The sequence below is a fragment of the Talpa europaea genome (assembly GCF_964194135.1).
Source record: "Talpa europaea genome assembly, chromosome: 10".
NCBI lineage: Eukaryota > Metazoa > Chordata > Mammalia > Eulipotyphla > Talpidae > Talpa > Talpa europaea.
In genome coordinates, this window is record NC_140077.1 from 11,493,278 (window position 1) to 11,506,610 (window position 13,333).

Here is a 13,333-nt window from a genome sequence, read left to right on the forward strand (position 1 = left end):
GTGGTCCTCACCTTATTCCCCAGCTGGATAGGTTTCTGTGCTGTGAGGTGTGCAAGGACTGGGCCTGTGTCAGAAAATAAAACACTGCACGAGCCCTCTTCCTGGTTTGGCAGTGCCTGGGAGCCGAGTGGTGCTCAGATGTGGGCCTCTGTCATCTGTTGGAATTTTATGCCTGTGTGCAGCATATACTGAGTGACATAAACTGTCAGGGACCCAGCGTAGCTGTCGGGAGGAGGGAGCTGCCAGGCTCAGCTCCGGGTCCCTTTGTCACTGGAGCAGCACTCCTGGCCTGCTGCTCACTGTGATAGCAACAGGAAGGCAGCTCACCCAGGGGGTTCTCGGTGGCTGAAGGGAAGAAAACTTGGGAACCCTTTAAACTGTCAACCCAAATCACTCAGGTACACACACCTGCCCCTTCCCACACAGACTCAGACAGGCCTCTGCCAGATTATTCTGGATTCATTTATTAGTTCTTTCTTAACCCATGATTGATTAATGCCACCCTCTGCTACTGGGTTTTGTTGTTGAAAACTTATTAAACCATGTTTGCATTTGCCCCAAGACAGCTGACTTTCTAACCACAATCCACCCAGCGTTTATTTTTTGATAGCCCATGTCAAAAAAAAAAAAAAGAATCTGCCATGCATCCCTCTAATCTGAGACAAATGACAGTGGAGTCATTTTCTTCTGGCACCTATTTTTGTTTCCCTAATGAGCACGTACTAAGAAGCATTTGTGCATTTGCTCAGTATGACACATCTGGAGAGACACACTTGGCCTTGAATTCTAATTATGACACTGCCTGGTCACAGGCTCTCTGGCTTCTCCTGGCTTCCTTGTGCTGTGAGTTTGGCTCTTCTGATTTGTTGCGTTGCCCCCTATAGAATTTGTACCGGTCGGACCTGAACTTCATGCGAGGTGTGGCCTGTGTCATTCCAGGCACCTTAGAGATTGAAGGGAGGAAGAAAGCATCTGAGCTCATCAGTGAGGTAATGGGAGGGCCCTGGGGTGATAGGTGCCAAGTGTATTTCCCTGTCAGGGGCTGTTCCACAGCCATTTCTTTGCTTCTTACTGCTCAAGTACATTAGAGGTCACACATCTAGCTTGGTGACTTACTGTGTAACCTCCTGTCTGGCCTGTCTTCTGATGGATTCTCCTTTCAGACTGGATTCCATATGAGACAGTTTCACAGATATTGAATTAACATGCAGGGATTATTCATTAGCTCATAAGATATACTTTCCTTGTATCCTGTTGAAGTTGTTCCAGTGGTACAACAAAAAGAGGGCAGACTTTGGAAACTGAAATTTCCAAACCAGCACTCAGTTGCTGTGTGACCTGCAGCCTGTCACCTGCCTTCTCTGAGGCTCAGCCTCTTAATTAGTCAAAGAGGGATACTCATACTATACCCATTTAGTTTTTGTGAACTTGGTGATGACAATTTCATACTAAAAAAATATATGGAGGTCTAGAAGACTAAACTGTTTGAAAGTGTTAGGAATCACCTCTGAGAGGGCTCTGGGACTTCCATTATGGTAGGTTTGAGGACAGGGGGGCATAATGAAAGTAAAGCTGGTCAGTGGCCAGCTGGGGCATCAGCAGTGGCCTTGCTGATGTGTGGATTAGTGACTCTGGGAAAGCAGGATTGACTCACTGTGGAATATGACTCTACCCTTTTCTTTTCAATGAAATCTCTAAAGGCAGTTCTTTCTAAACCTTATGATGCCTCAGAACCCCTTTTGGAGTTATAAAAAAGTGCAGAGGGCTGGGTCCATGGATGAGGTGCAGAGCCCCATCTCCTGGAGTGGGGTGCAGCATGGGTAATGTTTAAGCTGCACTGCTGTTTGGTAAACCTCCAAAGCTGAAGAGCCTGGACCAGGTCTCTGGTGAGCAAAGGTTGGGAGCAAATCTCAAATAATGTTTCTCACCATGTTCACATTCATGGCAGAGGACGAGAACTCCCTTCCTATAGATAAGCATCTGATTCCATCCATCCCACCCTCCTCTCTATTTCCTCACCCCGGTGACTTCTGAGGCCACAAGAGCAGCAAAGGGCTGGATTCCCTGTGATGGTCTAGCAGCTTTTGCCAACGAGGTTCAATAACCAGCACTTAATGAGCTGATTCTTCTGGTTTTCAACTTACCAAATCTTCTCCTCTCTTGTGTGTGAATTCAGAGTAAATATCGTCAGCTCCCTCAGACATTCAGGTACACAGCAGTGACGGACACCCCCAGCCTCCTTCACGCCAAACTCAGCAACCAGATTACCAATGAGGTAAAGTCTCCTGATGGTTTTTAAAACAGCTGTTATGTTGTCAAAAATATGTGTGAATATTTGTGGGGTTAAGTGGTGGTGGAAAGCGTGAGTGTTTGCAGGGAGAGCTGGAAAGAAAGGAAGCCTAAAACTTTTCCAGAAATCAAGAAGACCCCGTGGGACATCTGCTTTAGTCTGTAGTCTCGCCCCCAAGTGCAAACATAGGGCAGTAGCAGCAGCTGCATCTGCTGAGTTTGTTACCAGTGCTGTGCCTTAAGCCTCACCCAGGGCCTGGACATCGGACAAGGTCCTCACACGATTCCTTTGTACTTTAAAGGGTGATGAGTGCTGATGTGCCTTCATGTCTTCTGTCTGGGCAAACCTGGGCTGACCGCTCTTCTGTGGTCATTTTGCTCTTTATCACAGGGAGGATTTGCAGCTTGCTGAGGCCACTGATAAATGATGGTATCTGTCTTGGAATTTCCACCTCTTCTCCCCCACAGTGGGCTCAATTCACTTGACTATTTCTAGTGGGGGACCTGGAGAAGGAACCTCACCACATAACCTGATCCCTCCTGCCGTGGTGGTTCTACTTATTTTTTTTAATATTTTATTTATTTATACAAGATCCGGGGTATAGGCCGAAGACATGGGAGGGTGAGAAGATTCACCAGAGACAGAGCAGGGAACAGAACAGGCAGACTGACTGAAACACACTGCTGTGGGGAGCAGCGGGCGAGGCAGGAGAGGTCTGCTCGCCATGTGTGTTGTTCCGGGACCGGCGGGCATCAAACTGGCACTGCAGAGGCTGTGGACAGCTTCACAGCACTGCACTCAACTGCCTGCGCCACCAGGGAGGCCCTCTACTTTTTCTTAATGTCTCTCTTGCAACTTGGAAATAGAAAGTGAACTTGGCAGGGCATTCATTCAGTTTTGAAGATTCTCCTTCAGACTCTAGCTTTTAGAAGTCAGTTGAGAGGTGACTCCTTATATGATCAGTTCCTACTCTCACACCACATCAAAATGTGAGAAATGGCAGCTTGGGACAAGCAAGTCCAAAGGGGGGGATTGCATGATCCAGCTCTCATTCCCAGTGCACCATCCCTGTCTGCTTTGTGAGCTGGCTGCCGGGGGTAGCTGGCCTCCAGCCTCGGAGAACTCAGCAGCCACAGACCCACTTCTAGTCACTGGAGAAAAGATGGTTTTGTACTGGGTGACACCTTCTGGGGCAGCCTTGGGCTGTGTTCCCTAGTGAAGAAAGATCTCAGCTTTCCTGCACACTGGGGCTGGGGACCGTCACTTCCACCACAAAGGGCTTCCTCTGGACTTCCCAGACGTTAGTCTAGTCTCTCTGCTGTGTCCTTGAGGGAGTCATCTGTCCAGGTTGCCAGCACAGCATTCCTAAACGTGTCTTTGTCTCTGCAGCTTGTTATTGAGTAGAGTGTAGGGGAAAAAAGAAGAAATTCTTCCCCTTTGCTTGTTTTAGGTAATCAGCTGAGACTCTGCCACAGAGAGCAGATGAACAAGAGGAAAGCAGACAGGTTATGTAGTGTGAGCTTTCCTTGCTATGGGACTTCCTAAGGCAGTGAAGGCCAGAAGAAATCATTGAAGCTGAGCATTTTGATACTAGCCGATGAATGGTAGCGAGGGATGGGAAAATGGGACGTGACAGAAGGCTGAGGAGCTAAGTGTAGACCCTAGGGGAAGCGAGCAAGGTCTCTTGGTTCAGATTCCTCTCAGCATCCCCCCACATCAGAGGTAAGGATGCTCTGGATGTAGGGAGAGCATGGCTCCCAAGAGGGCCTTGTGACCTGCTTTAGGGGAGGAGGTCAGAGAGAGTTCTTTCACCACCTGCCATTTCTCAGACTCCTTCAGCTAAAAGTATTAAATATGCCAGGATACCATATTTTGGAGTAACATGTCCTGAATTCTGTCAAAAGCAATTTGCAGATTCTTACGTATTCCCCTTACATCCTTCAATTTGACCCGTGGAAGGTGGTCTGCAGTGAAAGACACGTCTTCGCCAGGTTGACGGAGACCAGTGACACGGCAGAGGCCTGACTGGGGGATTTCCCCATGGCGGCCGTGAGCCTCCTCTGAGAAATGCTCAGCCTCCATCTGTTTTTCCTTTTTCCTTTTTTGCCCAGCGCCTCTACAAAGCAGCTGGAGAGGACACAAGACACCAGTACACCATGATCCCAGGCCTTCCAGAGTTCGTCCGAGCGAAAACGAACGCGGCCAACCTGAGTGACGTAAGCCCTGTGTGTTGCTGCTCCACACCACATAATCACCGAGTTCCTGCCATCCCAGAAACTTTAAGAAACATCCTCGACATTCTGTTGTTAAATAGACCTTTTTGCCCACGTGTTGAGCTCACACAAGTCGGGGCCCAGAACGGCAGGTGCTGACGAGGCCTTCTCCACCGAGCAGACAGCCCTGGCTTGTTGGGGATCGATTCTGGAACTCACTGCACTGCAAACGAAAGGGTAGCCTTTGTTCGTTGATTCATGTAATTTTTTTTTTTAAAGATCTACATGTGTTTTTACTGTAGGCAAAGTACAAGGAGTCTTGGCGTAATCTCCATGCTCACGGCTACAAGCTGACGGCAGACGCGCTCCCCTTCCGGGCGGCCCGGGTCTCCGGAGACAGAGCCAGTGATGTGAGTTGAATGCTATGACCCTCCATCTTGGCTAATTTCTGTTAACTTCATGTAAAACAGTGTCTGTGGCTGATTTTCCTGAATTAAAGCAAATCTATAACCATGTGAGACAGGCTGTCACCAGCAGAATATATTACTTATGAATGAGATTCTTAGACAGAGGGAGGGAAAGAAAGGTTTTGTTAATCAGAGGCTAAATTCTGACAAAGGTCTCCAGCAGGAAGGCAATTCTGATTTATTTCCAATTACAATGTTGAGACCGCGCTTCCCCTGCAGCCTGGGAACTGCTTTCTGAGTCCACCCAGTGTTAGAAAGAGACCCTGGAACAGCAATCGTCACATGTCTCCCTCTTGGCTGTGCGTTACCACGCGTTTGGTGTCAGCACTTGCCAGCTGTGTTCCAGCCGCTGTGGATGGCATCCCTAGCTTTGGGACATGAAGGTGACTTTCTCGTTTCCACAAACAAATCACAGACTATTGCAGACTTCAAATACATGGAGCCTGTCTTCTGGGCGTCGTGTTTTGCCAAGTGCGAATGGATAAAGCACAAGTTTCTCTTTTACCCTTTTGATACCTTCCTTTTGGCCAGAGGGCGCTTAACAGGAGCGGGACCCTCCCTTTGGTTCTGAGGACCCAGTTTTAATTAGATAGGAAGAATGGAGAGAGGTTTTAATTGTTCATCCCCCAGGGAGGAGACTGGCTCTCAGGCTAACCTCACTCTGGTTGTTCTCCTAATCATCACCTCCTAGCGTAAGAACAGGTGATTTTTCTGGAGTCTGCCATGAAAACACGCGGAAGGAATTTAAACAGGCTGAATGTCGCCCCTGACTGGCTGGCTGTCCCCTCCAGTTTCTCTACAGACACGACTTTGTGCAGGAGCGAGGAAGGCTGATTGGCATCCAGAGTGTGAGCGACGACCCCCACCTGCAGCACTGCCGGCGGATGGGCCAGCTGCAGAGTGAGCTTCAGTACCGGAGGGGGGCCGTGGGCAGCCAGGCCCAGTACCACCTGCCCATGGACATGGTGCACCTGGTCCATGCCAGGAAGGCCCAGGCCCTGGCCAGCAACCACGACTACAGGACACAGTTCCACGGGTTCACAGCATTGCCTGAGGACTTGAGGATGACCTGGGCCAAGAAAGCTCATGCCCTGCAGAGTGAGGTAGGGGGGTCTCATGAGAAGCACCCCACTGTCCACCTGCCTTCTCCCACCAAGCCTGAGTATAAATCTGTTCTTTTTGGAGCCCCCCCCACCCCCACCCCTCAATGGTGACTTGTCATCTAGGTTGGAATCGCTCAGTCAGTCATTCAACAAACATGTACTGAGCACTCACTATGTACCAGGCACCATTCTGGGATACAGCAGTCAACAAGAGTTAAAAATAGTCCCTGTGTTCATGGATTTTCCATGATATGGGAAGACAGCTAAAATACATGGAACAGGGTCACTCATTTGTTTCAATATTTTGTATGAACTAGCTCATTGAATATCTAGGTATTACTCCCATTTTTATAGATATGGCAACTAAGGCACTTGTAATTGTAACTTGCCCAGGATGCAAGCCGGCAGGGAAATGACCTACCCAAAACCACACATCTAGTAAGAGACAAAGCAGAGCTCTGTTTCCTGGCTCCTCTTCAGTGCTCTAGGACTCCCTCAGCTGGTTGGATTAGGAACAGGTGCTCTGGCTCCAGAATGTTCTCAGGACAGCAGCCATGCACCTTTTGAGAATCTGAACAATCATTTGTATACTAAAATTGCTCTACAGATGGGAATAAGAGCCCCTCTCTGCAGGGTAGTGTGAGGTCTGAATGAGATTGTGAGTCTAAAGTAAACCACACTGTATGAGATAATAATTATAATAATTCTCATTAATATGACAAATATACTCTTTCCCCTGCCATCTCCTGAATGCAGTTGTTTACGTCATTCCTGTTAGAACTCAGGGACCAAAAGCTGCAGCTCATGCATTTGCAACACACTGCTCCAAATTGGGGGTGCCAGGAACACCCCACACATGATCTGAAGGGGGCTTCCAGGCATAATATGTACAAGGGGAAATAGCCAGGCAGCCATTTAGCAGAGGCCAGATTGAAATGTGCAGCATGAGAAATCTCCTATTATCTTAGAATCCTTCTTGGAAACCATCTTTGGGTAGCTGATTCTTCTTAACTCTCTTCCCCGCTCCCCCTCTTTCATCCTGAAGTCTGGGGCAGGTGTGTTGTTTTTAGGGTCTGCGTGAATAGTCAAAGCTGGGCTGGGAGCTGAAATATCAATAGACCATCCATTTATAAGAGAGTCTGAGGCGCAGTCAGATCTTTGGGGAACCTGCATCTTGCTTTCTGACTTACCTGCGATCGCACTGTTCAGCTCAACAAAAGACAAGTTGAAAGAGCGCTCCCCACTTCATCTTGCTTATGAAAGGAGCAAGGCCTGGCTGTGAAGAGGCCCGGTAGGATTATTCTCTCTAACTTAGAAATTTATCCAATTTTCTCTGTTCTTTATCAGAGTGGAAGGCAAAAGCTTTGCCGGTGTAGACTGAAAGATCGCGGTATAAAAAGCAATCTTACTGACATGGGGTTTTGAAACCTGCTCCCGGACCTGAGTGATGTCTCCCTTCACCAGTTGGAAAGCAAGTCGGATTTGCACAGGGGCATTAACCGGCAGACAGTAGATCAGAAACGGACCTCTTTGAGGCCAGCTGCGAGGAGCACTGTGAATCCTGAAATGAAAGAAAACTAAAAAGGCCGAAAGGCTGATTTCTGGAGTGATATTTTGCGTTGCAGCAGAGCTTATATCTAAATTAGAGAAATGCTATCACTTCATTTAGATCCAAATTTCAGATTTCCACAGAGTCTTTTCTACCTTTAAACATGCCTAATTTCCATAAAGAGGAGAAGAAAAGCTTCACGTCTGTCTCATCGTAGGTCATGGTGGGCAGGTCAAAGAATAGTCAGAAGATTTAACATTTTAGGAGATGGCTAATCAGACCCATTGTCTTAAAGTACCACTTATTATTTTCTCCCAGGAATGATGCAGGAGTCCTTAAAGCGGAGGAAATGGACAAAGCTTAACCCACATTTTGCAATAGAAGCAAGTTATAATTAACAGGCACAAAAAAGATTAAAATGGCATAAATGCTCTCACCGACTGTATCTAAGTATGCTCCAGTTTTCAGAATCTTGTGTAATTGTCTGCCCCTCCCCCCACTGTCCAAGAAGGAAAAATGAATGTATATAGGGGCTTTTGTACCTGAATACTCCCAGGTATTTTCGGGAGACAAGAGGGTTTTTATGACCTTCAACTATCAGAGAAACTGAGTCACAATTTGTTAGTGATTTGCTCTGAGTCATAGCAGCTTTGATCCAAAGCTCAACATCTCTTTTTCGGCTGAAAGTGTGTAACGTGATTCTATTTAGGCAGGTGGGTGCCTTCAGTCCATCAACCTCCTCACTGCCAAAATGAAAGAAAACAGTGTTTGGGATTTGGGCTGGTGCTCTGGACTGGACATCTCTCTCAGTTCTTTCTTTAAGTGATATTCACATGGGTCATACCTTCCGGTTCAATTCTCGCCCATCACTGGAGGCTCCTGCTTGTGACTTATGCATGCTCCATTATTTAATCCACATTCAGACAGTTTCATGTGCAGAATTTGCTCTGAACGAAGATGTTGAAATGTTGAGAAGCATTATTTCAAATGCTATTATAAATTGATCCCCTGGAAATGCTCCAACAGGCTTAGATATGCTCCTGATAAAAGCCAGTGATTTTCTTTCTGCAGTCACGCTACAAGTCAGATCTGATGGGCATGAAGGGGACAGGATGGCTGGCACTGAGATCCCCCCAGATTGAGAGCGCGATGAAGGCTGGAGAACTGATCAGCGAGGTACCATCAACCAGACTCTCCCATAATCACAACCATTACCATTTACTTCCTTCTGAAGAGGGAGCCTTTTTAGGGGGTGGAGAACCCAAGAAGGTCCCATGATTACTGACTTTCAGCGTTTTTCTGGGACCATTTGCAACCAAATCCCAAAACAGAACAAGATTTCTTTCCAAATAAATTCATTTGCTGGTAGTTAAAGGCACATTCCAAATAGGGCAGTGAAAGAGGGATCATGCATTTGAATTTCTTAACAGACACATCATATATAATTAAAGTCAAAGATGGCCCATTATTTTCATGGGAGATGCAGAATTTGCCACTCCCGTCCTGACTTGACTCAAAGTGTCCGGTGTCCAGGAGTTACCTGCTTTCAGATGACGTTAAACCTTGTACCGGGACAGTCACATTAACTGGACTCCCCAGCTTATTGAATGCCTGGGGATTTGTGCCCAGGGTGGCACTGCCTTCTCCAGTTTCTTAATAACAGAATTTACTTGGCCGGGGTCAAAGCAGGGCCACACTGCTATGAATCTGGCCTTCTACCGAATTCCTCCTGATGAACGCTGGTATCTCGTACCCTCTTTTTGCAAGAAAGTGTATACCTGTAAAATGTTTCTCCCCACAGAGGCAGCTTGGAACTCTTCCACATTCTTGTTAGGGGCATACCAAGAGGAGAGACTTGTCTTCTACCAATTTCATTGGCATATTTGGTACTGAGTAGGTTGGGTGAAGCTGCATCTGAAAAAATGCATGATGTTCAACAGTTGGATAAGAATCTCTGTCTTTCCCTTGCAGACCAAATACCGTAGAAAACCAGATACAATGAAGTTCACTACAGTGGTTGACTCCCCAGACCTGGTTCATGCCAAGAACAGCTACGTGCACTGCAACGAGGTAGGTGTTTTCTCATAACTCAGCCCAGACAGGAAGTAGTGGGTAGTGCTGTTCTAGTGCTGTTCAGCAGTCAGTGCTGAATATAGGCTCTGGATAGAGGTGGGTGCCTTCCGTTACCTGGGTGATCTTGGTCAAATAACTTAATCTTTTCTAATCTCAGGAACCTGTTTAAAAGGTAGGGAGAAAGTGATGAAACATTTCATAAGATTAAATGAATTAAATGAGAATGAAACAAATAAGTGTGCAGAGTTTTCAACAGTATCTAGAATATAGTAAGTTCTCAATTAGTAATCACAGCAATAATATGTATCAGGAGATGTTATATTGATGATCCCTTACCAAACACTAGATCGGATAGTCTTAATTGTCAACAGATGGTAATAGAATTAAAAGCTTAACCTACTAGAAAAGAACAGTTAGATTAAAAGCTTCTTCTTGCTTTCACTCTGTATGATTTAGCCCCATTTCCTGTCTCCTGTATTTATTTCAGAGAATAAGAAGTTAAATATATTTTCTCTGAAATTGTCAAGGGTTTTGATTTTGCACATACAGTGACAACGCTGTCCATCCTCACACAGAGTCCAAATGCTGTCCTGGCTGCCAAGTCCAGGATAAAGCCTGAATTTAAAATTGGGTCTTCCTGGGACCCGAGTGGACAATGAAAATGTTACTTTTCTGGGCACATTAAGATATATAATTAGGGCCTCCCTGATGGCGCAGCAGGTTGAGCGCAGCGCTGTGAAGCTGTCCTCAGCCTCCGCAGCACCAGTTCGATTTCTGGCGGGCCAGGGAGATTCCAAGATGGCGCAGCAGACCTCTTCTGTCTCGCCTGCTGCTCCCCTCAGGAGTGCATTTTGGTCCTTCTGCCTGTTCTGCTCCCTGCTCTGACTCTGGTGAATCCTCTCACCCTCCCGCACCTCTGGCCTGTACCCCAGTGGTTGTATAAATAAATAAATATTTTTTAAAAAAAGATATATAATTAAAAAGACTTCAGCTGTAACTTCCTATCATACACTTATTACTATAAATGAGAAATAAATGGCTCTGAGACATCTTATTCCTGGTAAAAGGCTGATGCTCAATTGCAAAGATTTTTTGAAGTTGCTGCAGTTTTCACCATTTGGAAAGCACATCAGAGTATTAATTTGTGGCCCATTTGGATCAGATCTTAGTGAGTATTTTAAGCAAAGCTGCCCCACCTGCGTCTGGCCACATGACTGCGAGCTGTGGTGGGAGGGCAGGTTCCCTGGGTGCCCTACACAGGAGCTCTCCGGAGCAGGGGCAGGGGAGAGAAGCAGCCTGCTCTGCTCCTGTGATTTCTGCAAGTGCAATTCTACACTCACCGTGAACCACCTTTTCTGCAGCGTCTATATAGGTCTGGGGATGCCGACTCCCTGCACAGATACACCCTGATCCCCGACCACCCAGACTTGGCCAGGGCCCGCCTCAACGCGCTGCATCTGAGTGATGTAAGTGAACTAGCCGTTGGTGTTCTTCAGGTTTACTGTGTCCAAATTGAATTTTATTTCTTAAAATATTCTATGAAGGTGAAGTCAAATCAGAAAGAACTCTGGACTGAAAGTGGGACAAACTGCATGTGTGACTTTGAATTACTTTCCTCCCTGGGTCTTAGTTTCCTCAGCTATAAAACAGGGACAGCCGTGGCTCCTTCCAGCCCTAAAATTGTGGAGACTGGCCCCACAAACCTCAGTGGTGTGCTGAGCTGCCATCAGGGGAGAGACCCCCTTCACCTGCAGGTGTGGACCCCTGCTGTGTTTGCTGGCCACCTCTCCTTCAGCCTCAGAGCAGAGAACCCCTTTCTCCTCCTGCAGCTTGGAAAGACGCTACAATTGCATGGAGGCCATGGGTCCAAATCCGGCCGCTCCTTTGTGCGTGGGGCTGTGGCCTCCAGCCCTTTGGTTTCTCTTGGATGTGTGCCCTTGGCGAGCATAACCAAGATGCTGCTTCCTAAACCCCAGCTTGTTGTTAGCAGGGGCTGGAGGCCCCGGTCCTAATAGAATAGGCGGCTGCTCGGCCTGCAGGGCTGTGATCCCAGGATAACAGGTAGCCAGGCGGTGGAATCAAAAGACGCCTTCAGATCAGAGTAACACAGGCTGAGTGTGTCGGCCTGGGGCAGCGCGGGGCCTCCCAGAGGCCGGCCATTCTTCCCTCCCTGGCCTGGCCATTGTGTCCTGGGGCTCCGTGCAGATCAACAGCTGCTACCGCTCACCCCGGAGGTGGCTGCCTCGCGGGGGTTGTGAGAGACGCCTTCTAGTTAGCGTGTGTATTAGTTTGTTGCGTTTGTAAAGCCCTGTGGGATCCCATGCAGTGAATGTGACGGTGCTTTGTAAATATGAGTTATTATGACCATTTGATGCTTTTGAGGGATGCGCGAGGGATAATTTTAGAGCAGCAGCTCTGGTGGGCTGACCTCCATCTGGGGAAGAGGGACCCCCGCCCCCCTCCGTGGAGCTTGGACAAAACATCCATCTCATTAATGCTTCATGGATGGGGGTGGCCAGGCCTCCGTGCGAGGAACTATGGCGGCCCGGAGCCCAGGCAACAGGGCTGAACTGCCAGCCCCTTTGGGGCCCTGTGAAGGAGGACAGACACCTCAGGTTGGTGGCAGAGCTGCTTTTCTCTCACAAGGGACGTCCATCTGTAGAGTCCCCGGAGCTGAAATTAGCCGCCGGGGCATGCGGATGTGGAGAACTCACGAACCTCTTTTGAAAGAGCACTTCTTCGGGGGCGTGTAGAATCCGCACAATTGGATCAAGTGTTCTGTGAGGAGGATGCGGAGGGAAAGTGACCTTCCTGGGCAAAGAAAGCCATTGAGATGTGTCAGGCAGCCGAAATAACTAAAAATCAAATGCCTCTAATGTGTGAGGATGAGGACAAAACTGTGCCCACTGTGATAAAGAAGAGGAACGCCCAGGGTTCCATATCAAAGCGCTACGGAATCTAAAGACTCCCAGAGGCAAGGCAAAAACCTCCACAGAATAAAAAACTCAGGGAGGAAGTGGTGACAATCAAGCAAACAGTATACAGGGAGACGTTAGCAGGAGCAGGCCTCAGGGAGAACCCCCCGAGGCCTATGCGCCCGAGGTGACCCTCGTTGACAGATGCAGAAGCCAGGGTGCTCTGGACACATGAGTGGGGGCGACGTTGGCGTTTGAGCTATGTCAATTCTGGTGTCCATCCCTGCATCCCTGGCAGCTCTAGCCAGGAGACTCTTGTTAGGAAGGTGCTCCGAGGTCCCGTTCCAGGGAGGGAAAAGGCTTTCTCTTTGCTGACTTGAGTATCTGTGGTTCTGCCGAAACAGAAGCCTGGGGCTGACAATGATGGTTGGTCTGTTGTCATCTGCTCCTCCCCTTCTGCAGGTCCCTCAGTCCTGCCGGCTGAACTCCACTATGACCCAGTAAATCTAATCAGGGGCCTGTTTGGGATCCATTAGTTAGGTGATTAGCCTCCGGATTATTGGTTCTGTATGTCTAGGCCCTTGAACACAGCAGGTATTTGGTTTATGGCTTGTGGTGTTGGATACTGGAGTTGGAGGTGATGGTCAAGGTGAAGGGGACAATGGACAGCAGTACATAAAAATGGGCCTGCTGGGTCCAGCTTGGCCCAGGTATTTTGTGGCC

At 47.9% G+C, this 13,333-nt stretch overlaps 1 protein-coding gene across 4 annotated transcripts in view; it reads left to right on the forward strand.

The window, feature by feature from the left end:
* NRAP (nebulin related anchoring protein) overlaps nt 1-13,333 on the forward strand; it is a gene marked incomplete at its 5' end in the record, with an annotated part of 63,752 nt that overhangs the window by 42,545 nt on the left and 7,874 nt on the right. For all 4 annotated transcript variants that reach the window (XM_084245864.1, XM_084245865.1, XM_084245867.1 and 1 more), the window contains 8 exons: nt 885-989; nt 2,177-2,275; nt 4,402-4,506; nt 4,806-4,913; nt 5,762-6,073; nt 8,694-8,798; nt 9,594-9,692; nt 11,057-11,161. In XM_084245864.1, coding sequence (XP_084101990.1) covers nt 885-989; nt 2,177-2,275; nt 4,402-4,506; nt 4,806-4,913; nt 5,762-6,073; nt 8,694-8,798; nt 9,594-9,692; nt 11,057-11,161 — 1,038 coding nt within the window. The remainder of the gene's footprint in view (nt 1-884; nt 990-2,176; nt 2,276-4,401; nt 4,507-4,805; nt 4,914-5,761; nt 6,074-8,693; nt 8,799-9,593; nt 9,693-11,056; nt 11,162-13,333) is intronic.